This window comes from Sinohyriopsis cumingii, chromosome 3, assembly GCF_028554795.1.
Source record: "Sinohyriopsis cumingii isolate HCF-2022 chromosome 3, ASM2855479v2, whole genome shotgun sequence".
Classification (NCBI taxonomy): domain Eukaryota; kingdom Metazoa; phylum Mollusca; class Bivalvia; order Unionida; family Unionidae; genus Sinohyriopsis; species Sinohyriopsis cumingii.
This window is the reverse complement of record NC_142963.1, coordinates 73641218-73668545: the sequence shown is the minus strand read 5'-3', so window position 1 is coordinate 73668545 and position 27328 is coordinate 73641218. Positions and strand designations below refer to the sequence as shown.

The following is a 27328-nucleotide window of genomic DNA, read 5'->3' as shown; positions in this document are numbered from 1 at the left end:
TAAGGTGGTCTTGAACCCAGACCATCATGATCGTCCACACTAAAACAGATTAGGAACAAAACGACCCCAAATTATCAATATATAAGGTGGTCTAAACTCCAAAGACTGTCAAATCCCGCAGCAAAAGGCTGCAAAATATAAAAGCTCTCTGCATAAGGAAGTATAACCCCAAATTAACACGTATAAGATGGTCTAAAACCCAACGACCATCAGATCCAGCAGCACAAAGCTGCAACGAAAACAGCATTAATTAGAATACTAAGACCCTAAAAACCAATACCAATCAAGGTGGTCCCAAATACCCAAGACCATCAGGGCCCGCTACACAAGGTGGCAACATCAAAACCCATGGCTGTCAACCTGGCTATATATATATTTAACCTACTCTAAAACAGCACATAGTTATCCTCCAAACTATGCAGGACGACACTTTTAGAACTATACCCTGGAGCTTAGAAACGCCAAAACTGTGATACGAACCGCCTCCCGATCCATAAGCCTCTTCCTCCTCTACCAGGACCGGACATCAAACATCACGCGTGCAGTGCACGCCCCCATAGCCAACGAGTGCGAGTTGGGTCACATCCCACTAGACTCAATCAGCAATGCAACCTTAGCAATGAGTGCGTGCTGGGTCCAATCCCACTCACCTCGGCCATACATCCAGATCTCTAGGAACTAAATAGTACCTCGATCTGACGGCCTAATTAATAAGTGTTCCATGAACACATAAAAGCCTGGGGATGTGGCTCTCCTTCCTTCCACCAGGAGTAATTAAATAGCACGCTGTGCGTGCATTAAACAGTGAAACATGCTCCATTGGAGCGAAAATCACTTTAATCCAACAAAGTAAGTAAGTCCGTCCTCCATATAAACTATCGCGTGGCGCTGGAGGTGCTACTACGTCCTAACTTTCCACGATGTGCTTAAACTCGGGATCGGTTTTCAAATGTCGATTACACTCGTGCTCCCATATTTCTACCACTTAGTATCCTTGTTCGTCTAACTTCAGGCGTCGTTAAATTCCTAGAATATTATCCTAACTGATACTGTAAATATCTCGTTAATCCGGAAAGTCCATATAGATTCCGAATGAAGGTTTTAATGTGTTAATGTGCTTCCGTGCTAAAATCAACGAAGAATCACGGTTCCAAATCCAAATTATTTTACTTCAATGTAACCCCGTGAACGTAGAATACCAACGAAGTCCTTGAGCGTTTCACACAATCCAATAGAAATATTTAAATATTCAAGTCCTTGAATAAATTCGCACAATCAAATAGGTACTGTCCGTTTAAATTATAGACTTTCCACAATTCTAAATGCAACAAACAAATATTTTGAAGAAATCACTAATTCTTTTCAACGACTCTTCTAGAACTAGCACAGACCGAGAACAGAATACGTGGTGCACAATCTCATTATACAGTCTCTATATACACATCAAATGAACATAATCAGATTCCCTAAACGATCTAGACCAATGAAATCGCAACACTTCAAAATAAATCAGCCATATTCTGACCTTCTCAAACTATTGAACCACTATCAGGACTCTTCAGAGAAACGAACCACTTATGGGGGTGGGGTGTGTGGATGTTTTAGAAAGCCTTGATTTTATTTGAAAATCTTACCCCCAACAAGCTTGAAAATTTGTTATCTTTGTTACGTTAAAAAATAAATTATTATATCCATTACATTAACAGGGAAAAACTGTTTTCAGATTTAAAAATATTATAGTTTGATGGAAAACCTATCCAAACTCAAATCCTCTTTTAAATTAAATGTGTGGTCCCTCGGTGTCATTTTCTGTCTGCTGAAGTAACGTCGGGAGGAAATTTATGGCTGTATATTTATGAAATGCACCGTTGAGCGCCAGCATTGTAAACCCCGTAGCGTGCACGTTGTACTTCCTTTTCCTGTCGATCTCCATACGGCATCGCTACTTTGTAAGTCAGAGCTGCAAAATTGCCGCCAGTATTATATTTTACGGAATAAAGATCCATTGTTTTAATTCTTAATTTCTTTCTATATTATTCTACATATGTTATTACTGCAAATTGGTTAGATTGCTGGCAGCTATTGGGAGTATTTGATAAAAACTGGAGTCTTTGTGTTGGTGTAACATATTTTCGTAATAATCCATGTGCTGCGCGTATTCCCTTGTTGGTTTACATTTACAAACGAGTGTTACACATTTTTTTTGGTGAAAATTGTACGAGTCATATTTACATGTTAGCTTTAAATAAATTATCCGGCTGATCTGATAAAATATTTCGCAGGGGATTGTACTTAAAGAACGACTATCATAAGCACGAGGTGGAGTGCGTTTCAACAATGGTCGGAAAATGAGACGCCATGTAGATCGTTCCGGGTCAGTTGACATAAACAGGAAACTACATTGAAATAAAAGTCTTTGATCCATATTAAGATTAGGTTATAGTCATACAACGTAAGACACATCACCCGTACACATTTTGATTTTTTTGGGTGCTATGTCTTAATATCCAAATAACGGCCTTGTATAGTGTGTTCCGATGTCGTTGACATCGGAATGAGTAATCAAAGTTTCAGGAACATCTCACACACTTGGCAGCCTATATCAACATTTTTCCACTAATTTATGTGTAATTAATATACTTACTGTGCTGTCTTTATCCTGGTGGAATGAAAATATGACACTAGCAAATGGATGCATTTTCACATTCCGTTGACATGCATTTGAATTTGTTGCAATGCGACGGTAGTCGAGGTATGCCGAAGTAAGTTCATGTTGGGGATCTGTTTCTTGAACGAAATGAACCGTTGCTTACAGTTCCAATAGGCATAATATATTTTTTATTCATTTCGTTAAAAATTAATTTTTCAACTTTATCCGATTTCGGCTTTCATTGCTTTCCAGCCAACTGAAATGTAGGCCAAAGAAACTTGAAAACGGGTCCATTTCTTTTGTGAGAATTTGAATTTGTTAGAGAAAAGGTATCATAGTAAGTAAAGTCTGACTAAAACATAACTTTACTTTGTAGAAAAGCGTCGTTAATTTAGTTGTCATTTGTGTGAAATATTCATGAAAATTTTACTTTCTTAACGATGTTAGTCGACATCAAAACACACTACACAGCGCTGTTAGTTAGGCTGTAAGACCCTGATGCCCAAAACATAAATATCAGCATCGGGTCTTACAGGTAGGACTAACATCACCCGTTATTTTTGTTCTGGGCGGGGGTGATGTAGTCCTACAATGTAAGACATAGCACATGTTGGTTTTGTTTAAGTGTTATGTCTCACTATCCAAATAACAGCCTTGTATAGTGTGTTCGATGTCGTTGACATCAGAACGAGTAGTCAAAGTTTCAGGAATATCTCGCACATTTGGAAACGTATATCAACACTCTTATACTAATTTATGTGTAGTTAATATACTTGCAGCGCTGTCTTTATCTGGCGGAATGAAAATATGACACTATCAAATGGATGCATTTTCATGTAACATGGAGATAAATTTGAATTTGTTGCAATTCAATGGTAGTCGAGGTATACCGACCTATGTTTAAGTAGGTTCATGTGGCGGATATGTTTCTTGAATGAAACATTGCTTTCCAGTTCCAATAGGCATAATATATTTTTATTCGTGTGGTTAAAAAATAATTTAACCTGATTTCGGCATTCCTGGCTTTCATCACTTTCCAGTCTACTGAAATGTAGGCCAATGAAACTTTAAAACGGGTCCATTTCTTTTGTGAGAATTTGAATTTATTAGAGAAAAGACATCAGAGAAAGTAAAGTTGGACTAAAACTTTATGACTTTGTTGAAAAGCGCCGTTATTTTAGTTGCCAGCTATGTGAAATATTCCTGAAAATTTGACTTCCATTATGATGTTAGTCGACATCAAAACTTACTACACAGTGCTGTTAGTTAGGCAGCAAGACCCTGACACCAAAAACATAAATATCAGCGTCAAGGTCTTACCTGTAGGACTAGTGAGTGATTGGTCTTGCTGCCTAATTAACGGCGCTTTGTAGCGTGTTTTGATGTCGACTAACAGTGCAACGAAAGTCAAATTTTCAAGAATATCACACACAATTGGCAACCAATAATTATGCTTTTCTATAAAGTAAAGTTGGAATGTTTTTGTCAAACTTTATTTACCCTGTAGTCCTACAATGTAAGACAGCACATGCTGATTTTATTTTAGTGCTATATCTTACTATCCAAAAACCGCATTATATAGCGTGTTCCGATGTCGATGAGTAGATAATGTTTCATGAATATCTCAGACATTTGGCTCCATATCGACACTCTTCAACTAATTTATGTGCAGTTAATATACTTACTGTGCTGTCTTTATCCTGGCGGGATGTTGTTGTAGGGTTTAACACCATTTTTTCAGCACACAATAGGCTATACATAGAGGCCAATATTAATGGTGGAGGAAGAACCACCAACCTACATGAATTTACTGGCAAGCTTTCTTACATACCCACATTGGCTGAATCCAAGACTTTAACCCATGCAGACAGACGTGAGATGGCAGTGATCCGTAATGGAGAGCGCTTTAGACCACTCTGGGGCCCTCCTGGCAGAATGAAAATATGACACTAGCAAATGGACTCGTTTTCATGTTCCGTTGACATACATGTGAATTTGTTGCAATGCAGTGGTAGTCAAGGTATGCTGAAGTATGTTTAAGTAGGTTCATGTGGTGGATATGTTTCTTGAACGAAACGAAACGTTGCTTTACATATTTTAACGTTGCCTGATTTCGGCATTCCCAGCTTTCATCACTTTCCAGTCAACTGAAATGTAGGCCAATGAAACTTGAAAATGTGTCCATTTGTTTTTGTGAGAATTTGAATTTATTAGAGAAAAGATAGAGTAAGTAAAGTCAGTCTAATACCATATGACTTTACTTTGTAGAAAATTGCCATTATTTTAGTTGCTATTTGTGTGAGATATTCCTGAAAATTTGACCACTACACAGCACTGTTAGGCAGCAAGACCCTGACGCCCAAAACAAATGTCAGCGTCAAGGTCTTAAATGTAGGACTACTTACCCTGATGTCTTTTCTCAAATCAAATTCTCACAAAAGAAATGGATATGTTTTCAAGTTTTGTTGGCCTACATTTCGATTGGTTGGAGAGCGTTGAAAGCCGGGAATGCAGGAATTGGGTTATTTGAAATTCTTTAACAAAACAAATAAAATAAATGCCTATTGGAACTGTAAGCAGTGTTTCATTTTGTTCAAGAAACATCTCCGGCATGAACCTACTTGAACATATTTTGGCATACCTGACTGCCGTTGCATTGCAACAAATTCAAATGTATGTCAGTGGAACATGAAAATGTGTCCATTTGCTAGTGTCATATTTTCATTCTGCCAGGATAAAGATAGCACATTAAGTATATTAATTACACATAAATTAGTGGAAGAGTGTCGATATTTCTGAAACTTTGACTGCTCATTCCGATGTCAACTGATATCAGAACACACTATACAAGGCCGTTATTTGGGTTGTAAGACATAGCACTAAAACAAAAACAATTTGTGCTATGACTTTTATTGTAGGACTAGATCAGGTTATTGACACCTCATTTCCATAATTAGTATTTTCTTAGTCCTACAAAGTAAGACCTCAGCTAACATGTTTAAACGGTGCTTATGATGGTCACTGCCTTTATTTCAGCAGAACAGCTGCTGAAACCAAATCTATTAAGGAGAGACCATTTCATTTTCAAAAGGTGTGGTGTATATGCTTGAAAATAATTGTTTTGATTTGTAGTATAAAAAAGACTATTCCCAATTCACGTTTTATTTTAAACAAATTTGTCATGTGATGAATGAAAGAATAAAAAAAATACCACAATTAAAAAGAATCATCTAGTCTCGAATGACTGGTCCCTTGCAGGATAAATGCAATCCGAATTGAACTAGTTGAAAGCTTTGTACATTATCTTCAGGCTCATTTCAGTGTAAATTCAGCGTTTTCTGTTTTGAGATACCTCAGAAAATTAATTTTTGTGTTTAAACAGTATTATAAATTTACACTGTTCCAAAGAAGCTCAACAAAGTCTCGTCGAGTTTCAGATTTCTTGTAATAAAGTAAAAGTGTAAAGATGTTGCAAATGGTGTTTCTAAATGAGAAAATGTAATATTAGTAGTTTTTCAAGGCATTGCAACTTTATTAATGTTATCAAAATTTAATTTGGCATCATATCTATTATAACGATGTAGATAAATTTGCGTCTCTCCGATAACCTCCAAAGGCATGCTCGCTGGGGTCTTACATAGTAAACCATGCCCATTTGATAGAGGCCACATTCACTCTGGTGATCATCCACAACTCTGCGAGAAAGTGTGGAACATCTGCATTGGGATATATATGTAGAGAGAAAGTGGAGGTTATTTTTTATCATCCTCCGCATTCTCCCTCTCCCCGATGCTTGGGGTACATAAAAATTGTGTGAACTGAACTGTACTAAGCTGGGTCAAGAAAAGAAAATGTTGAGTCTAATGGTAGTATGAATTTGTCTACCAACATGCGTAGCTTTCATTGTATTTATCAGCATGTGTAGCTTTATTGTGACATCACACTGTGCAACATTCAATATGGATTTTATATGATCTCGCCTTTAGGTTGACATTGCCCAAAAATGTCTCCTCTAAATGACCATATTAACATTAATTTTGCTGTATGTACTTGTCAGGCATGTAATTAATGGCCTATATATGGGTGTGTGAGGATCCAGCACCAGTAAATGATTAAGTATCATGTATCCTCAGGTCTGATTCCACCTGTTTCTTTGGATTCCCATGTAAACCATAGCTTTAGTTCTCAAGCCATTGCAAAGCATGTCCACTGTTATTTCCTCAATAGATTTGCATTGGTTACTCCTACAAGATTACAGCTAATTAGCAGAGTATTCTGAACTGGCATTTTCACTTGAAAATAATGCATTATCTGAAAATGGAAGCATACTTCCAGTGTAAACATTTGTTTTGGAGAAATAATTAATAAGGAAAATACTTTACAATCGTAGCTCAAAGTCTGGTTTTGAGCTTGTAAAAGGTGGTGGTGGTTGTTGTTGTTGTGGGGTTTAACGCCATTTTTCAGCACACGATAGGCTATACATGGCGGCCAGTATAATTTGGTGGAGGAAGAACCCAGGAAAACACCGGAAAGAACCACCGACCCACGAGAAGCTACTGGCAAGCTTTCTCACATACCCACATTGGCTGAATCCTAGACTTGAACCGCCGCAGACGGAGGTGAGATGGCAGTGATTCGTAACTAAGAGCGCTTTAGACCACTCGGCCACTCGGGGCCCCACTTGTAAAAGGTTAAATTTGGTTTCTTAGCAAAATGATATCTGTTTAAAAGTTGCAGTGTTTGTGTTTTTCATAAGTTTAGAACTAACTGAAAAGTACATGAATTAGTCATTTCAGAAATTTTCAGCAACTTGGAGTTTCCAGCTGATAATCATTGTGGAATTTTAATATTTCTTAATCACTTTAGTAAATCGGGAGATTTTTTAAGTATGCAAATTGTTGTGCAAAATGTTGCAAAAGACAAACGTAACTACATAACTACATTGGAAATAACTGCAGGCTAAGAATCTGTGATTGGTGATTTCACCTAGAAGTGAGCATTTTCAGGTGTGATTTATTTTAAACATTAGCTTATTGTGAGACGTGTTTGAAAGTATCGAGTTCATGTGAAAACAGACTTCTTCGCCAGTTGGGTAGTCCCTGTCTCTGTATCACTAATCTGCCATAATAGCAATATTGAGTATTTGTTATGAGTTCTTTTTATGGAATTCAAAGAAATTGTGTTAATTTTCATCAAAATATCTAAGAGCAAAAAATTTATTGCAGTTTTAATTACTTTGCACTTAAAGTATGTTTGTTGTATGTTTGTTTATTCTGAAAGGAAAAAGTTTTTATTCTTGTCAATTTCTGCTTTGTACAAGGTTGGTCGCCGTAACTCACAGATCAACTCGAGATGTCCGGAGTTGTAGACATACTTGCCCTCAAAGAAGAGGATGTAACAAAGTTCTTGGCTTGTGGAACTCACCTGGGAGCCACAAATGTGGACCACCAAATGGAACAGTATGTGTTCAAGAGAAAACCAGATGGTAAGTGAGTTATACGTGCCAAGATTTTCTGTGAATTGTCTACCTGTAATTGTGGAGTACATGTACCTTTGTAATAATGCCATGATTGGAGTTCTCAAGGATAGAACACAGCCAGATCAATCGCCCTTATTGGCCTCTTGCTGTCTGTTAAAACATGTAATAAATTTCAAACTGGAGACAAATCTGTTCTGTACTTTATGCATAGATGCCAACATCTCTGATCTCTCTATGGTTTTTCCATGTTTTTAGCTCTAAATCCATGCTTCAAATTATTCCCCCCGAAATCAAATATTTTTCACAATCAACTTGGCAGTGAATTGATATTTTAAGTGTTAAATAATATTCCCAAGAATAGAAGCATGTAATCACCAGCTCCCTATCTGATAACTGGAATGCGTACTTGCTTCATTCTTCTCACTGTTAGATGCAATACAGACAAATGGCATACCAGTCTATAATTTAAGTGGCATGCGACAGACTGATTAAACATGAACTGCATTTTGGCTCACAATCAACAGTCAGTCTGGGCTTTTTTTTCTTTTAGATAAAAGCTGAAGATGAATTATTGTGGAGCTAAGGTGCTTTTAATAGCAAATCACTGCAATAATTTCTCAAGTAATGTTTCAGGTGTTATACATTTTCTAGTGACATAAAAAGCAAAAACAATTTGGGGAAAATATTGAGTATATTTGGAACAGTGTATATTCGATAGTTAAAGGGACCATAAATAGCAGTATATTGGGAGTTGTGTTTTTCCATATGATGTGATGTGAATTAGTATCATTTAAACCTGCCAAGCCCTTAGTATTCTAACTATTGTTGTCGTTCTTGTCACAAACTTGGGATGGTCTGAGGCCTAGCACTAGTCTTACAGACCCAGCACTAGTCTATCAGACCTTTCTTATTACTTTATTATTCCATTAAAGGGACACATTGTGCTGTTTAACCCTTTAAATGTATGAAAAGAGTCCTGTTGCTTGTGGAAGTTAATAATTCAGAAGTGACAGTGGTATTGTCATATTACAGGAAGTAGTCGAATTTAGCAATCAATACATGTTGCCTGATCTTTGTCAATCATTCGTCTTTTCTTAATCTAAGTCTAAAGCCAAGCATCTTCTCTGGGAGCTTATTGAATGTTCTAGACGAGTTTAAATGTTGATTGTTGGTGGGCCAATATAAAGCTACTAGTGGAGTATCTATTGCACTCCAGGATGGCAAATAAATCAGGTCAGAAAAATATGCCAACTATGATAAAGATAACCTGAGGACTTAACCATCTGTTTCTTCTTGTAATGAAAGGTGAGAAGGTGCAGACCTGGTTTCTCACTTGACCCTTAGATATTATTAAAGTTAGAAAAATACAATGCATGACTGCTCTGCATATAATAATTTGCTGGAAAGGTTCACTTTGTCATTATAACAGATGAAAGAAAAATGTGGATGCTAAGTAAATCTATGAAAATTGTAAATCCAGCATGTTTATATGTATCTTTTTCTGAGAATTGTTCTAATTGAACAGTGTTTCCCTTTACCCTCATTTATGCTTCAGAGACCCCCACATTTTTAATTTGACCCCCAGTTTTGATACCAAAGTTTGTTTTTTTACACAGTCTGACCCCCGATTTGACACCAAGGAGATCTTTTACTCTCAGTCTTGCACCCTTAGGGGATACATTGTTGAATAAATAAATAAATCTATAAAAACACAATTTACAATTCAAGGGGTAATGATGCATCTCGTTCATTGAATTCATAATTTAAATACAAGGACCGCTCTGGTGGCCTAAGTGGTTAGAGCATCCACCTCGGATGCAGGTCACAGGTTTGAACCCTAGCCAAGTCATACCAAAAGACTTCTAAAAATGATACTAGCAGCTGCCTGTCTTGGCATTTAGCAGTAAGAGATTAGTATTAGAACTGGTTAGCCTCGTGTCAGTATAATGTGACAGGGTGGGACATGATGCTAAATGTCTGGGACATGATTCCCCAGTGCTAGACATCACTATTAACTGCCACACTGCAGATATCATAGTTACATGACTGAAAAAGTATTAAATCTATATTAAAAATCAAAATCAAACCCAAATAAACACAAATACATACTTTGAACAAGTTTGTTAAATTATCCTTTGTTTTATTTAAATTCAGTACACTGTAGTAATCATTTGCATGTTGGACTTGTGTGGACCTAGATAGTGGATGATTCTACTGTTCTTGGACCAATGAGTCAAAAATGAAATTTTCAGGACCTGATGTCACAAGAACAGCAAGACAAAGAAAGGTCAAATCCAGCAAGACGGGAATTTGGAAGAATTTTTTTTACATGTTCTGAACATAGTTCTTGCTATGAATTTCAGCATCACAAGTTAAATGTTTTACTCAGGGCTGTTCCATTAGAACATACATGGTACCCAGGGAAGGCACTTTTACAGTGAGGTACTCACCCACAGATGCAGTTTAGAATTTTCTTATTTTAATATGAATTCTGTGAAATCAAAGTATCCTGGCATATATTTTTAAAAACTGCCTTCCCTGGGTACCATTTATGTTTAAATTGAACACTCCAGACCAGATATCACATACATTTTCTGTTTAGGAAAGGTGTATATAACAAGATGGAAAATGAGAACTGTTTCTGATAATCTACCACAAATAGACTTTGGTTTTTGGACCCCGCCATGCCCAACTCCATTTTCCCTTCACATGTTGGCGTCTCTGTTTCGAGTTTTAAAAAAAGTCCCAAGTTACTTCATATTCTCTTAATTTTAATCCATTTTAAAGGGTGAACACTGCTTAAAATCCCCCAATAAAGCTGTGTTCTATAACACAACAGGCACTCACACAAGGAAACAGACAGTGGTCTGCCTACTTGTTATAGGAAAAGAGACTCTAAATTAATTGTATTAACCCAAGTATCTTTGCATTCATTGTTTTTAATTTTTATAGCACTGGTCTACCACCATTTCCTCCAGTTTCAGCCACCAAAGTAAAATTTTGGGTTAGAGTTTTTCCCTTGCTTATATTTGCTCAAGACCTTGGTGGAATTTTTTCATGCTGTGGGTGAATCATTATGATGCTAAGATAATTTATTTTTCACATGCTACCTTAAAATTTTGGCATTGGGTCATGGTAATTCACGTGCTTGAGAGACAGACCTTGGACTTTTGTCAGTTAGATCTTGATACTCTAGAATTATCTCATTATTTCAAAATGGTTTCCTTTCAGGCCAGATTTTGTGACACCATTAAACTTTGCATCCCTCATTAAACTCATGACCAGAAGAATGAGAGTTATATTCACAGATCAGCCCAGATATTAAAATCCATGATGATTTTTGGACAAAGAAGTTTACTTGCCTTGCCAGCCTTCAGGTGTTGGGCCATAAAACAAAAAAACATTTTGTACTGAAGCTAAAGAAATGTGAGATTATTAAATTATTAATTTATAATGCATATTACACAGGTGTCTACATTATCAACCTAAAGAAGACATGGGAGAAACTCTTACTTGCTGCCCGAGCAATTGCTGCCATCGAGAACCCGGCCGATGTTTGCGTCATCTCAGCTCGCCCCTATGGCCAGAGAGCCGTTCTCAAGTTTGCCTCCTCGACTGGTGCAACACCCATTGCAGGCAGGTTTACGCCTGGTACTTTCACCAACCAGATTCAGGTAAAAATGAAATAACATCCAAATTCAGAACTTCTTGAGAAATTATTGGTACACTGCGTATACAACAGACCATTTATGAAAGCTTTAAACAGGCACTGCAACATTTGAGAGTTGGTTTGGAAATTTGTTGTAGCTGTAGTGCTTGTAAATGCGAATGTTGAATAGTTTAGTTGATGGCATTTATAATGTATATTGTTGGGGTCATAATTTGTAGGATGGATTTAGGTTTTGCCAAGCAGAGCTGAAGCAAGTAACCAAGCATTCAAATGAGAATACTTTTTCACATATTTAAATACACTGTATTCAAATATTTGTTTACCTAGTGTATAGTAACACCTAAAACTAGACTTGTCAGCCAACAGTGCTGATGACAGACACTCCTTTTGGTTAGTCCACTTTTCCCATTCAGTACAAGAGTGATGTAGTTCAGAATTAACTTGTATCATTTTAAAAGGATTTTCCAAACTTTTGTTAACCATGTATGATTTAAGTATTTTACTGATAATTTAATGGGCACTCTTTTGCCATTGCTTCATGTCCGGTCAGTTTTGAGAGTATACACTTTGGTACATCATGCAGTGAATTAGCTGTTAGTTTTGATTGGTGGCTATTTTCTGGAGTAGATCAGATGCTTAAAATTTTGTATTTCAATCTAAAATGTATATTCTGGCTTCAGCATCCACTGAACATTTTGGTCATTCCAAGGTTGCGGATCAGCAGAAAATGGCACATTGATGATTCTGAATTCAATAAGACATTTACTTTAGTCCCCAAGACTGCTATTTACTTAGATTTACACATTTGGATTTTTTTTTTTCTTCAGTACAGTGCAGCATAAGCTTGCATTTGGTCAATAAAGAGCAACATAGACGACGAAACATGCCACATATATTACATTAGGAAAATTTGGTATTTGTTTCAGTTTTATTTCAGTGTTTTCTGTGTACAGAAAAAAAAAGATTTTCACATTGTTTTGACAAAAAGAAGAAAAATGATTTCTGCACGGTAACATTAGTGTTGCATCACATAATTGGACTAATCTTCATCTTGCGCTTAGGGTGGGAAGAATCCTGTCAGTTTCAGTGGTAAAAGGTCTAGGTCACAGACTGAAAGAAGCCAATTTCAGGGTCAACAACTCAAGGTCACTGAATGAAAAAGAATGGTTTCTGCACAATAGTATTAGTTCTGTCAAGAACCTGGGACAAACTTGCATCTGGGGTAAGGAAGGAGCCTATTGATTAGAAGGTCGAGCCCAAGGTCAGATCTGCCAACCCATAAGATTTTGCCCCAAGTCTTACGAAAATGACCCTTAAGCTATGGAAAATGATTGTTGCAAAAAAATCTGGATAATTGGTTTCATAATAGAATTAGTGGAATTAGTCAGGGAACCAGACTAACTTTACGTCAGTACCTCAGTTGCTTAAACTGCACATTTTTATGTGCAAATCGCATAGCCGCCAACCCTCATGATTTTGGCGTGAATTTCACGACTTTTTCAGCGATTCACTGATTCACACTGCAAGCAAAAAATTCACGAACTCTCCATTTCTCGATTATTTTAAATCTTCAATAAAAGAATTGATTTCCCGTTAAGCGCTAGTCGAGATATTAGTAGAACTACAACTGATTGGTACAGTTGGCCCGGTAGCAAGCATTTTAGCCTATTTTAATCTATATGTATAAGAGTAGTTTTACAGATGCTTTTGAGAGATACTGGAGCTTAACCGGAATTTTGCTCCACGCATGCGTCACCAACACTGATTTACATTACCGTTCGGCATCGCATGTAAGATCTTGAAAATTGCTTCACCACCAAGGAAAAATTAATGTATTGCTCAAACAGTGAAGTTTAATTTGGAATGTACAAAAAATTGGCTGTGCATTCAGCCATCAAACATTGATATACATAATGCTTTTTACACACAGTGTGCCACAAATTTTAGTATTAGGCATGGTGGCAGAGACGATGTGAGGAAGCACATCGGTTGCAAAAAAACCACATAGAGGTTGGGAAAATTAAGAATTAGCAGACTTCAGCTCTGGAATATTTTAAGCCATCGATGGAAGACCTGCAGGCTACCAACACTGAAGCATTGTTTGTGAGTTTTATTGTTGAACACAATCTACCTTTATCAGCTGTTCCAACAAATATTCCTGGACTTGAAGATCGCTTCACAAATTCACTAATTTTGAGCCTGGAGGGTTGGCAGCTATGCATACATCACCTGTGTGACTTTTACTATAGGCCTTGCATGAATTTAGTTATCACTGATCTGCATAATTGTTGATTGGGTTATATCCCCTGATCGTGAGACCCATCCAGTTTTGTTTCTGCACCATAACTCACTTAATTATTACTAGAATTTAATCAAATTTGTATGCAGCTATATATTTATGATACCCTGTATAAGTTTGATTAAAGGACATCCTTGTCTAGAAGAGTTATATCCTTGATTGTCAGAACCACCTATTTTCACTTTTGCGCATGTCCCTTGATTATTGTTTTATTTGAACCTAATTTGGTATTCAGTTTGTTATTAATGAGACCTTTCCAGAGTTTGATCGTCAGCATTCTGTGTCATTGCTTAGCTGAGGTATAACCCCAGATTGTCAGACTGGCCCACTTTTTTTAGCACACAATGCCTTAATTATTGTTGGATTTAATGCAGTCTGTAAGCTGAGATTGATTGTCATGATTGTTTCATCGTTGAGGATGCAGGCCTAGATTTTCAGTCACAACAATTGGTACCAAGTATTAACTCTCATTATTATTAGAATTCAACAAAATTCTGAAGAGAGGTTGCTGTTGGAAAGGCCCTTGAAAAGCAGAGGAGTACAAGTCCTTGAATTTGCTAGAAGTGGACATATTTTTGAGCCGTTGCCATCTAAAGCTGTTTGTCTAGCTGGGATTTGAGATGTTTGCTAGCCCAGCTTTAATTATAAGTTATTTGGGGATACAAGGTTTTTCGGTTATATCCCTGTCATGGTTTACATCTTACTTCATAAAACTGTAAAAGTTCAAATTACCTCTGTTTATCAATAAATATTGAGGCAGGATTGGTATTTTGTGGCACGGACATGGCTTTTGTCAGAAGCTGAGCTAGACTTCCAGGAAATATTGCATAATTTGTTTGTAAAACTGACAAATGTTTATTATGGGCACCTTGATTTCAGTGTCATAATGTAGAGCCTGATACTCCACCGACAGTAAACAGGGTTAACTGTAAACAGTGCAAAATGAATGCGAGTAACTAGCTTAATCTAGTAGATTTTACATTGGCATATAATAACTGAAATACTCTTTAAATCGCTTTTCAGTGGACCTAGTTTTGAAATTCAGTTTATATAAACCCATTTGCATTATTTTGATTATATTAAACTTCATTTGTATTTACACATTAATTATTCTGTTTTGTATCCTATTAGGCTGCTTTCCGTGAGCCACGGCTGTTGGTAGTGACTGACCCCCGCACTGATCACCAGCCTCTGACTGAAGCTTCCTATGTCAACATTCCAGTCATTGCCTTGTGCAACACAGACTCTCCACTCAGATATGTGGACATTGCCATCCCATGTAACAACAAGGTAAGATCAAATCCTGCATCAGTGATGTTAATGTAAAAGTGCTGACTATATGTGCCATATTTGTTGAGGGCTGTTCCCAGCGAAGGTGGTTTTTAAAAAATATATGCCTGGGTACTTTGATTTCACAGAGTTCATATTAAAATGATGAGAAAGTTCTAAATTGCATCTGTGGGTGGGTACCCTACTTTAAAAGTGCCTTCCATAGGTTCTTTGTATGTTTCAATGGAACAGCCCTGATAGAAAGTAAATTTTGGGTCAGATTCTTTTTTTCTAGTCTTCCAGTGAATATAGATACCATACCAGTTCATTTTGTGTCCGTTGAAGAAAAGTTGTCTGTAGCACTGTTGTTTCCTTTGAGGCACAAGTATATAGGATTTCTCATGTTCTACCTTCATCCCATGTTTCATACAATGTAAACACAATTAGTCGCACAGTGCTTGATTGATTGTTCACTACTATTACCAAATGGTGTACCATTTAGCCATTGTATCTAATCAAACAATAATGGAATTGATGTAAAAATAAAGTATATGTACCCTAAATTTGCAATTTAAAACTTGGGACATAGAGGACAAAAGGATTAATATAAATTAATGTCTTGGCGATAGCCGTTTTTACCAAACTTGCCATGAAAGCAAAGTTGTGTCACTAGCTGAGTGTTGTTAAGACAATTTACTACTGCTGAGATGAGCTACATTTCGTACATCTGTTAGGTTCAGAATATGTTTTGTAGATTGTGCACATTGAGAAAAACTTAACTACCATGGTATTTTGATTTATTTCCAACAGTGCCAAATTTTGTTGTCATCAGTATATGGTATATCAAAACAACAACAGTCCACTGGAAGTATTTGAAGGTCTAGAATATAACATAATTATTTTTTAGCCAGAAGAACTGGTAAAGTGAGAAATTTACCAGTCCTGTTGAATCTTCACTAGTCTTGTGCCACAAAGAAATGTCAAGAGTTACTATAGTACAAATCACATAGTTCATGTACGCTAAGTCACATGTCACATGACTGTTTTAGTTATATTACAGTATTACACATTTAAAAGGCCAGACATCAGCATAAGGGGATTATGATATAATATTGCAGCGCTAGGATGGTTTATCAATATGAACAAAGGATTTGCTTATGTAACAATAGATTTTAGTGTATTTTATATCCCGTCATGGTGCTTTTGAATGTATCCACTCCCATACCCAAGATTCCATATACAGTTTTCAACAGCCAGAAATGTTGTTGCAAAAAAAATATGCTAGATGGTATGTTTTGTCTCCAGTAAGAAGAAAATTTGCAATTTTATGACATTGGCAAAGCCCATCACAATCCCTGGAATTAAATACATTGTGTATATGTTTGCAGTGGTTTAAATTAGTGGTTTTCAAACCTTTTATCTCGCATACCAGTTAGAGAAAATCGTTTTTGTCAGCTACCAAGCAATTGTTTTTTTTAACTGGTTCTTCAAAAAATTGTATTACATTTGAATCAGCAAGGCAACCCAGTGCCTGACATTCTGTGAGCAGGTACTTTGAAAAGCACTGATTAAATATTCCAATTGTTTGAAATTTATGGATGGTGGGTGTTGTTTTATAAACATTTTTTTAATAATCCTTGTTTATGTTGCATTTAAATTGGTATGCGCTGTTGATTACAGGGAACCCAGTCCATTGGTCTTATGTGGTGGTTGCTGGCAAGGGAGGTGCTTCGTCTACGTGGTACTATTAGCCGTGAGCACCCATGGGAAGTGATGGTGGATCTGTACTTCTACAGAGATCCAGAAGAGGTGAGACTTGAATTTTTTTTTTTTTTTTTTTTTTATGAACAAGGCTATAAGGCTGGAGATTGAAATTCCTACTTGTCATTTGCCAGTAATTTGAAAAACAATCTATTCGAGTTTTGATAAAGATTGTTTTGAACTAAAAAGTCATCGGTGAGTTCTTGCCATCAGCATACTTTCACAATAAAAGCAATGTAATGTTTCATTGCAATTCCACACCTAAATAGTTACATCAGCAGTAATATCTTTGAATATTTTAATCCTAAATTTTCTTGCAATCATCCAATGTTTACATTGATGGGAGCTCTACTTTGTGATCACTACATTCACATGACACATCTGTACCATAGGTTAATGATCATGGTTTTTTTTGTGGTAATTTTCTTGAGTACAGCTGTAGTATTTGTGCACCCATCCCATTTGTTTGTAAACCCCATCACCACTGTCGATTTTAAAAATGAAAAGCCTCAATGATATTATTATGAGTTTAAATTCTTAAAATAAGCAGCAAAAATGAGTGAAAGACAACAAGCTTTGTAAAATTTAACATAATTTATTTCCCTAGAATGCAAAGTGAAAATAAGAAAAAAGAACATGCTGTATTGCGAATGAAATCCCAAAATAAATTCAAGAATTAGACACAACTCATAAAAATTTAAAGTCTTGAATAAAATTCAGTAAAAGTCCAGAATAAATCCAAAAACTGAAGGCAATAACTTGTTCGTTATAGCTCCTAGTGTGTTGATGTGCCAACAATCTTTAATCACAGAAATATTATTCCAGGTTTGAATACACTATAAATTCCAGTGAATGTCTCTATTGAAGAGTTTTATTAGAGCACTTTTGTATTACTAAAGGAAATAATCACTTCAATAATTTGAAGAAATAAAATTCATAATAGGACATACATAATATAGCTTGAAAGTGCTTGTACGAATGATAAAATCTTCTCGTTTACAATATATATAATTCTCTACTCGACCTGAGTCACAATTAGCATTTTCTTAAATAAATTAAAAAATTACCTAGTGGAAAATAACCTTCTAGAATGATCTTCATGTTTACAAATAAGAACAATAACCTGTAAAATTCACTTCGGAAATTTGAAAACCTTGACCCAAATAAACATATTTACTTGTTCTATTAATAATACTGATTTTAAGCCCATACATATAGGGCATAATTTAGCTCTGTATTGTTTACAATGAATAAAATTTTAAAAAAAGTCAGCCTGGGCCAAGCAGAAATGAACCCAATACTGGACAAGGCCAAGCCCAACATACAATGCCACACCACAACAGCATGCAATGAAATAAAACCAAACAAAACAACCAACAAACAAAACAAATTAAGTTTACATAACAATATTTAAAATGCACAAAACTTTGTCCTCTCATTTATGAATTTATGATTTCTAACTAACTTGTTGCTTGAGCAGGGGGGCTAACTGTCGGCTTGTTGGTATTTCAAACCAGATGGAAGCTCTTGATGTAAGCAAGCAGACAAGACTGTTCACTGTCTTTATATAATTTCTAGAACAGTCCTTTGCAGTAAAAACTTTCCTCTGCATCCATTATTTACAATGTCTAGTTTTAATATTTTAAAATAAATTGAACAGATAAAAGGGAGTTGTAACTTTAAAAAATAAAGGGGAGCTCTAACTCCTAATAAGGAATTGTTGATATTGTCAAAGACATTGAGCTATATATCACATCTGTTGCTTGAAAACATGTACTCACCCTTGCAAATATGTCCACCATGTTACTAAAGAAACTCTTGATTCAAACTACCAAGTGAGGTTGCAGTGTTTAGGAATCCCTGGCAACAATCTGGTTACATAATATAAATTGTTGTTTTAATTAAATAACTAAGCTTTATGCATTTTATAAGTGGGCATAAGGTGGAACACATGTTGCAATGTTGTCCTTTATCTTTGTGTGTCTTAGTCAGTCATTTCTAGTTTTTTTTTATATCTACAACTTGTATTTTTCACCATCTGCTATTACCATACTTGAAGTGGATTGCATTTCGAGTATTAAAAAAAAAAACGTTTACAGGTCAAGGTTAAAGGGAGTTCTGATAGAAAGCAGTTTACACACACCCTCCTGCACCCAAAAAAAATCCCTCCACTTGCAGGTTGAAAAAAAAAATTGAGGTCATTTAGAACAAATAAATACCTTTACCTGTTTCTTGATTATTCAAGTTCGTGAAATAGTTTAATGCTGGAGTTAACCATTTGCTTGTTTTTATGCCAGGCTGAGAAGGAGGAGCAGGGAACCGTTGCAGAAAAGGCACCAATGAAGGAAGAAAGCCAGGATTGGATGAATGAGGCCACACCAGTCCCAGCCCCCGCCCCTGAAGTCAGTGACTGGGCAGCAGAGACCATCCCTGTTCCATCTGCCCTGGGCAGTGGCTTTGCCATTTCACAGCCACCAGCCACAGAAGATTGGTCTGCAACAACCGATGACTGGTCAACCCAGACAACCACCAAAACAAATGACTGGGGTGGCTCTGCTGAGAACTGGGGTTAAACTGACCCACAGCAGTGGCAGCTAGTATGACTTTTTTTAAGGATTTCAACAGTGATCAGTTTAATTAAAGTCTTGAAATGCACCATCACTGAATATTTTTCCTTGGATTCAGAATGAAAAAGCAAAAGTAAAAATTAGCTAAGAAAAAGGTATTGTTCGTTTTTTTTATGTTCCCGACATAATCTGGAGAAGGTATATTGTGTTTCACATGTCCGTCCATCATGTTTTGTTCGTTGCAAATTTTGCTTTTAAAGGATTTGATGAATTTATATCGAATTTGGTACAGGTTTTAAATCATTAAGAACTGTGTAGTCTGTCTGATCCTCAGAATTGTCACAAAATTTATGTGTTAATTTCTGCTCGAAGATATTTGAGGGATTTTATGGATTGAAATAAAGTTTGAATTGAGGCTTTACATCAAGAAGACATTGGGTTCAGTTAGATTTTCTCTGTTCTCTGGCAAAATTGTTGTGCCCCCAGGTACATTAGACCGTTATATTTCAGTTTGCAGTCTGTAAAGTTTTAGACCTTTAAGGATTGAAGCAAAATTTAGTTTAATACTTTCATTAAAGACATGGTTAGATTTCATTTTACTGTGTTTTTCAGTTGACTTGGGAATGTCACTTTCTCAAATGTAGTCACATGGAAAATGCACTGTATCGACACTAGCAAAAAAACCCAGTGCATTTTGTTTTTAAAGTAAAGATTAAACAACAACTGTTGGTTCTGAAATTGCCCTGCCAGACTAGCACCAACTAGTATTTAGATTCAAAGAGAGCAAGAATGAAAACTTTTCTTCAAGTTTCTGTCATTTATTACCTAGTATCATATCATATTTCACTGGTTTGTCAGCATCTTCCACCATGGATTCACTTAAATTAGTGTTTTAGGTAACCACATTTACTGATTACACCATTTTATTTCCCAATATGTTCATTAATGTTGGTTATTTTAATTTGGCACACAAGTGTCCATTTTCAATGAACTACAACACCAATGAAGCAGAAGTGCTTCGTTTCAAATGGATGATCATTACAGGGACTACATCTTCCATCAGACTGCATTTTAATAGTTGTAAGCTTGTACATTTGGTTCACCTGGAGTTGTTTTTCAGCTGAACTGATGATGCCAGTTACCACTTGAGACCTAATACAGGTTTTACATACTGACTGAAATTGCAACATGTTCTTTATGAATCTAGTATTTAACTGAAAACCAATTTATGGAACAAATATAAGTATGCGATAGAATAGAAGAAATGCGAAATAATTATGGGCAAACTATATCTTGTTCATTTCCAAATTTTACAAGAGACCTTATTCCAGTATGCAAAACATGAGTGTTATTTTCTGCTAAACGTACAATTCCTTCAATATGCAGGTTGGGGTATCCCAACAAAATGTCTTTTTTTTTTTACTCGCTTTTGACTATAATTTTATTGGCATAATCTAACTTTAAGTTTGTTTAATTTAAAGTGGTTTTCTTTCAATGTGCATTTTACCAACAAACTTTGAAACCATCCTCATAAAAGGTAACCTGGCTGGCAGAAGACACTATTGTATAAAGCTATGAATTAGACTCGTTTACAAAAACAGATTATGTTCACTTGGGTCACATGAAAAATGGGCATAAAGTAATTTTTGCACTTAGTATACATACATACCAACCACTTGGCCTTTGGTATGATCATTATGCTCTTTTTTTCACTAAATTACGCCTTATGCGTAAACTTGTTCGGATTATGCGTTTTTGGTTTTTCCCCTCCCAAAAAATTAATAATTTGTTTTCTTATTAACTTCCCATTAATCTTTAAGACCATATTCCAGAAAAGACTGCTTCTATGTAACTAAGAAGTACGTTTACAGTTGTCCATAGCCTTGCATGCACTTTCCTAACAATATTGTGTTCTGTTTATAGCAGCTGCCCTATTTCCAAGAAACATGCTGGTTTTACTTTCAAACTTTTGAGCTTGGTTTCTATTTATAGCAACTGTGTGGCTTAGTTAGAAGAGAACAGACTGGTTTTCAAATTTTTAATCTTTGCTTGGAGATTCATTGTTCTAATTCATATCTGATACAGAACCAGTCTGTAGATATTTGGCCTTAAAAGTCAAGTCAGATTTATTCTAGTAGATGCGTCATAGAGCAAAAATGTTTTTCAAATAATTTCAGAGATGGATTAAAAACCGATTCAAAGATGAATATATGAATTACACAAACCAGCGTTCCATTCTAGGGCAGCTTCATGCCCACTGCAGGCTGTATGGAAAGGATTTTAATATTGGTCATGATGGTAAAACAAACCTTGAATTAGCTCGTTTTGCTAACTCCAATACTAAGGTAACTTGTAACTTCTTTTTTAAAGCAGAACTAATAAATGCAGAGGTGTTATTTTCTACCGAGTTCTTAATAGAACACGGACTACCCCTAGCAGTAGAAGACTACGTTGGTCCGTTGTTCAAACGGATGTTACCCGATTCCAAAATTGCAGAAAATATGCATTGCAAGAACAAAATCATCTAATATTGTTAGGTGTTTAGCAGAAGATATTTTGCTTAAAATTGCAGAAGCCATGAAAATTGGGCTGTTAAGTATTGCACCAGACAGGAGCATTGATTCTAATGACAAAAAGTTGTACCCAGTCTTTGTAAGAGACTTTGACAATGAAAAGGGCAAAGTCAGTGCTCTTCTTTCATTACTAGAATTAACAGTAGATTCCACTAAGGAAAACATTTTTTATTTGCTTGATTATGCTTTGAATAAACAGAAGCTGTCATAACTGTATGGGGTTTTCAGCTGATAATGCATCAGTGATGAATGGAATTCATAAAGGAGTTGCATTCTATATTTTGAAAAATGTCTCCCTCAGTGTACACGTCAGGTTGTCCCTGTAATATGATGCACCTTGATGCAGGAAAGGCTGCTGATAAATTAGAAGGAGAACCCTGAAGTATCATGTTGGCATTCTACCTGTCAATGTACTTCATGCGGACAGAGTTGATGTGCAATGGCACCTCTTTTCCCAGCTAAAAGATCCAATAACCTGAAGATATATATTTCCTCTTCTTTGTCAGGTTATGAAAGGAATATTGGTTCCTTACCATTTTAATGCTGATTGTGAGAGATTGTTCAGTATTATTAACAAAAATAAAACTGAATTCAGATCCAGGCTCTGTAACCCAGCACTTGGTTCTCTACTAGTGTGCAAAATATTCGTAATCTCAGCTGGTACAAAGTGTTTTGAAATGCAGTATGAGAGAATTTTGTTTTTTTAAGCTTCAAGTGATTTATATATGAAAATTTGAAGTAATAATTGATGTTAAAAGACCAGAAGGGGTAAAAAAAAACACCATTTTGTACAGATGCTTATTGAATTTTATTATGTTATATGTGGATTACTCTTGGTTTTTTGGGCTTGGATTACACTTTTTTCCTTGCCAGGGGTTGGCATGTCTGAGTATAGCTCCTTTATATAAAAAAATTTTTAATGTACTATAAACCAGGGTACAGTCATAATGGTCATATTTTTTCATCACCAGGCACAAGGCTGAATGTGCCACTGGAATTGCCTTTTTATTAATCAGGCATCAACACCATCTTTATGAACACTACTGAGACTTTATTTCTAATTAGATGTGGTATGCAAGCATGTACATTCAGTCTCTGATGAATTTGATTACAAGCAAAATTCATGCATACTGATGATGTAATCATGGATGAAATTGACATGTGCAACACAATACTTGTATACAGAAAACATCTGAGTATGATTGCCAATACTTGTATACAGAAAACATCTGAGTATGATTGCCAATACTTGTATACAGAAAACATCTGAGTATGATTGCCAATACTTGTATACAGAAAACATCTGAGTATGATTGCCAATACTTGTATACAGAAAACGTCTGAGTATGATTGCCAATACTTTAAAACTTGCAATAAATGTAAATGCAGTGTACAGGACACTCCTGAAGTCTTGTAAAGATACTGGACTGATCAATATCCAAACTGTGCTACAGCAAGAATCCAAAATGAAAGTTGCTATGACTTGACATTTTTTCACTCTTGATAAGAACTGTTCCATTTGAACATGCATTGTACCCAGGGAAGGCAGTATTTAAAAATCTTGTACACTGGTGTACTATGATTATTCAGAGTTCATTTGAAAAAATACAAAATTCTAAATTGCGCCATTCGGGGATTGCTTTCCCAGGGTCTAAAGTGTTTAATTGGAATAGCCCTAATGGCAAGTGCAGCAAAAATTATGAGATACCACCTGTGGATGAAAATTGTGATAACCATAAAATCATCACTTTTCTCGTGTAATGCCAGTCCGATACTTGTCATACATGATTAATTCTATCTCCCCCTAGCAACAATATTCCAAAAGATGCAGTCTGAGTTCTGCTGAAAAGGATGTTGTCAAAAATATTGTTGTGGACAATACAACTAAGAACATGGATATAGGCATAAAAAGGGTAGTGTTAAATGATCAAGGTAATCAGATTACCTTGAAAAGTACATTCTACACCTGCCGATGTTTTATAATTCTGTATGTAACAAGGCATGGCCATCCTTGGGATGGCATTGGCCAATGGATCAGTGGCTTTGACCATAACCTTTTAAGCTGTATTTTCCTTCATGGCCCAAAAAGGCCGTCCATGTGCACATTTTTGAAAAAATACGGAATAGAGCACAATTTTACTTGTGGACATCAGTTGTCTTTATCAGGGTAAATATTAACCTTGACCTTTAGCCCAACTTGTCAAACATTTGTGGCCTATTTTCTTCAATTTTGTGGAACTCATAAAATTTTTGTACTATATTATTTGGAGCATAACCAAAGTTATTTTAAACAAACTTTACTGTGTCACAGCTGGATGAAAAAAACCCAATATGCTTTGTTTGCCCCATGCACATTTGCCAATCACAAAGTTTGGTAAAGGCAATCGGTCAAGAATAAAGATGCTTTTCATAAAGCATTTCTTCCTTGTGACTCACTGTAACATGACCTTTCAATCCAAAATCAATAGCACAAGCCACCCACAAAGTAAAGGAACTTGAACTATAGTTAGATATCGTGTAGAAACTAAATGACCTTGACCTTTGAACTGGAACTATGTGATCATCTTCATACCACTGGTGTATGACAGATTTGTTCAAGATGAGTTGTCTAGAACTAAACTTATTGTTCTTCCTCGAGTTCAAAGTGACCTTGTCTTGTCCTTTCAAAATCTCCAAGAGCAAGCCACAAAGTTTTGTACAGCAAATAAGGCCACAGTGAACTGAACTGTCTGAATTACACTGTTGTGTAACCAAGTCTTTAACTCCAAAACACGACATGCTTGGGAGCAATTTCACCAAATACTTTGTCTTGTTAAAAAGAAATGCTTTGTTTACTTTAGGTGGTATTAATATATTTAGAAGAAAAAAAAGAAATGTTGGTACAATGGCCTGAAAATCTAATATGGTCATCTGCATATGAATACCAATATGCTTTCCAAATTTTCATTTGTAGTTGTTTTTATGGGGGGTGGTGTTTAAAGCTGCTCAAGTAAAACAGTTTGAAAATTTTTAAAAATTTAACAATTGCTGTGATGACCTGAAAATCTAATCCAGTCATCTATGATAGTGTGCAACCTTTAAATGGCTTTTGTTTTTTGTGCTTTTGACCTACAACACATTTGTGATTGCTGTACCGACTTGCAGATGAACAGCAGCAAAGTGATACGCCCCCTTCTACCACCACAGTGGAGGCATTAAAACAGCTTTCTCACGAGAATTTGCAATAAAGTTGAAACCACATTAAGATAATAAGACAAGTGAGATAAATACCTAAAAGTTTTAAGAAAATAAGACGATTTGGAATTGAGAAGAAAAAAACACCAACCCACTGATTAATAAAGGTAATTATAAAAGTTTCATCGTGTAGTTAAAATGTCTGAGACTGAGATTTAAGCTTGTTATACATGAGTGAAACTTTGGACCACCAAGCTTGTATGCACTGATGAGCTGGAAAGGTTGGTGACTATTTGGTGTAAAATGGTCTTTCCTTAAGGAATTTTTATCAACTTTGGGTAATTTATTTTTAAATAAAATTAAAAATCTGTCATCTGCTTTTCACTATGAAAAGGCGCTCTTAGTGTAATACATTTTCAAGGTAGTCCTAACACATTGACCCTGATATTTATGTTCTGCATGGTCAATTCTTAAATAGGGAGAATTTTTCAAGAAAACACTAGAAACCAAAAACAAAGTAATATATGGAACAGGAAGTTAAAATATGAGTATAGGTACTGTAAACACTTCAGTATTTGCCTATAGGTACTGTAAACACTTCAATATTTGCCCACCACGAGGTAAATTGTTGTTGTATGGTTTAACGCCATTTTTCAGCACAAGATAGGCTATACATGGTGGCCAGTATAATTGGTGGAGGAAGAACCACTGACCCACTGTAAATTGTATTATGCTACTATTTTAATAGTAAAATCCTCTTTCATTGGTCACCAAGCAATCAACAAAATCTGATCAGGGCAAATGACAGAGTTATTTTGTGAAAACCAGTTTTCTTTTCAGTTCTGGGGACTTTGACCTTTAACCTGTTTTCCCAAAATTATTACGTGCCTATCTTCTCTCAAATGCAAGTGATTCAGTTGTTTGGGTCCTGGTTTGTGACATTCAACTTGTGTTACTTTCTTCAGATCATTGTCCATCTTGGAGTCCCACTGACCTTGACCTGACTTTTAAACATTTTACAATCTTACCCACTTAATATTGAAATCTCGTGTTGACAAGTCATATATGTCAACGTGAATGCAATGTCGCAGTCCATGGTCTATTGTTATTATCAAATATGACATGATTATGTCAACATCAAGATAAAAAATAGATGTACATGTCAAGAGAAGCCTTGGTTCCAATTTAAACAAATCCTTTGTTTTCTAATTTTGTTGACAAGCTGCCAGTTCTAAACTGTACTTTTTCTACAATTACTTAATAATGCCAACAGGTTTTAATATTGGTATCACATTAACAAATGCACCCTTCATCAAAGCAAGCTAGTTTCAATCTTCAGTAAAAACAATGCCACTCTTCATTAAAGTAAGTCTGCACCATAATTAAATACAAGCAAAGGAATATGATTGATCATTGTAGTTTCAAAAGCAGTGATTGCAGGGAAAAAGTTAATGTTGCATAGTGTGGCTACCAATAACATAAAATGCAAATTAAATTTACAATCTCATGAAACTAAATATCTGACCAAGAAACCCCCAATGCTGCAGTTTTTCATAAATTTCACCATTCTTCCAATCTAAAGTTTGGAAGGAAGGAAATGGTTTGTTAAAAAAAACTATCTGACATTAACCATTCTTTGAAATAAGATGTTTGGTTTAAAATGTTCAATTATTAAGTTTAGAATTAAGTGGTGGCACCTCATAATTTAATCACCAAAGTTGCTCGTAATTCTGTTGTTTTTTGTAAGTGCTCCAGAAGTGGTGATATTGTGCATGCAACAAATTCCACTAGTGACTGATCCAATAACAACATTCGCATGGCAGACAAACTGATTAAAGAGGGAAGGAAGAGAGTTTCATATACAGTTTATTTATATTTGAAACAAA

At 35.8% G+C, this 27328-nt stretch overlaps 1 protein-coding gene across 1 annotated transcript; it reads left to right on the top strand.

The window, feature by feature from the left end:
• The first annotated feature begins 1873 nt into the window (after positions 1–1873).
• Positions 1874–19849, top strand: LOC149803102 (small ribosomal subunit protein uS2-like). Its single transcript, XM_089952698.1, has 6 exons — positions 1874–1949; positions 7971–8135; positions 11598–11803; positions 15230–15388; positions 17048–17176; positions 19426–19849. The coding sequence occupies exons 2-6, from the start codon at positions 8003–8005 to the stop codon at positions 19699–19701; spliced, it is 903 nt and encodes a 300-aa protein (XP_089808824.1). The 5' UTR covers positions 1874–1949; positions 7971–8002; the 3' UTR covers positions 19702–19849.
• Positions 19850–27328: the final 7479 nt, after the last annotated feature.

Excerpts from the sequence above, each read along its gene's own strand:
- LOC149803102 (XM_089952698.1), top strand. The coding sequence starts at position 8,003 with ATGTCCGGAGTTGTAGACATACTTGCCCTCAAAGAAGAGGATGTAACA. Across the intron at positions 15,389-17,047 it reads CCATCCCATGTAACAACAAG|GGAACCCAGTCCATTGGTCT; the intron begins GTAAGATCAAAT and ends TGTTGATTACAG. Across the intron at positions 17,177-19,425 it reads TCTACAGAGATCCAGAAGAG|GCTGAGAAGGAGGAGCAGGG; the intron begins GTGAGACTTGAA and ends TTTTTATGCCAG.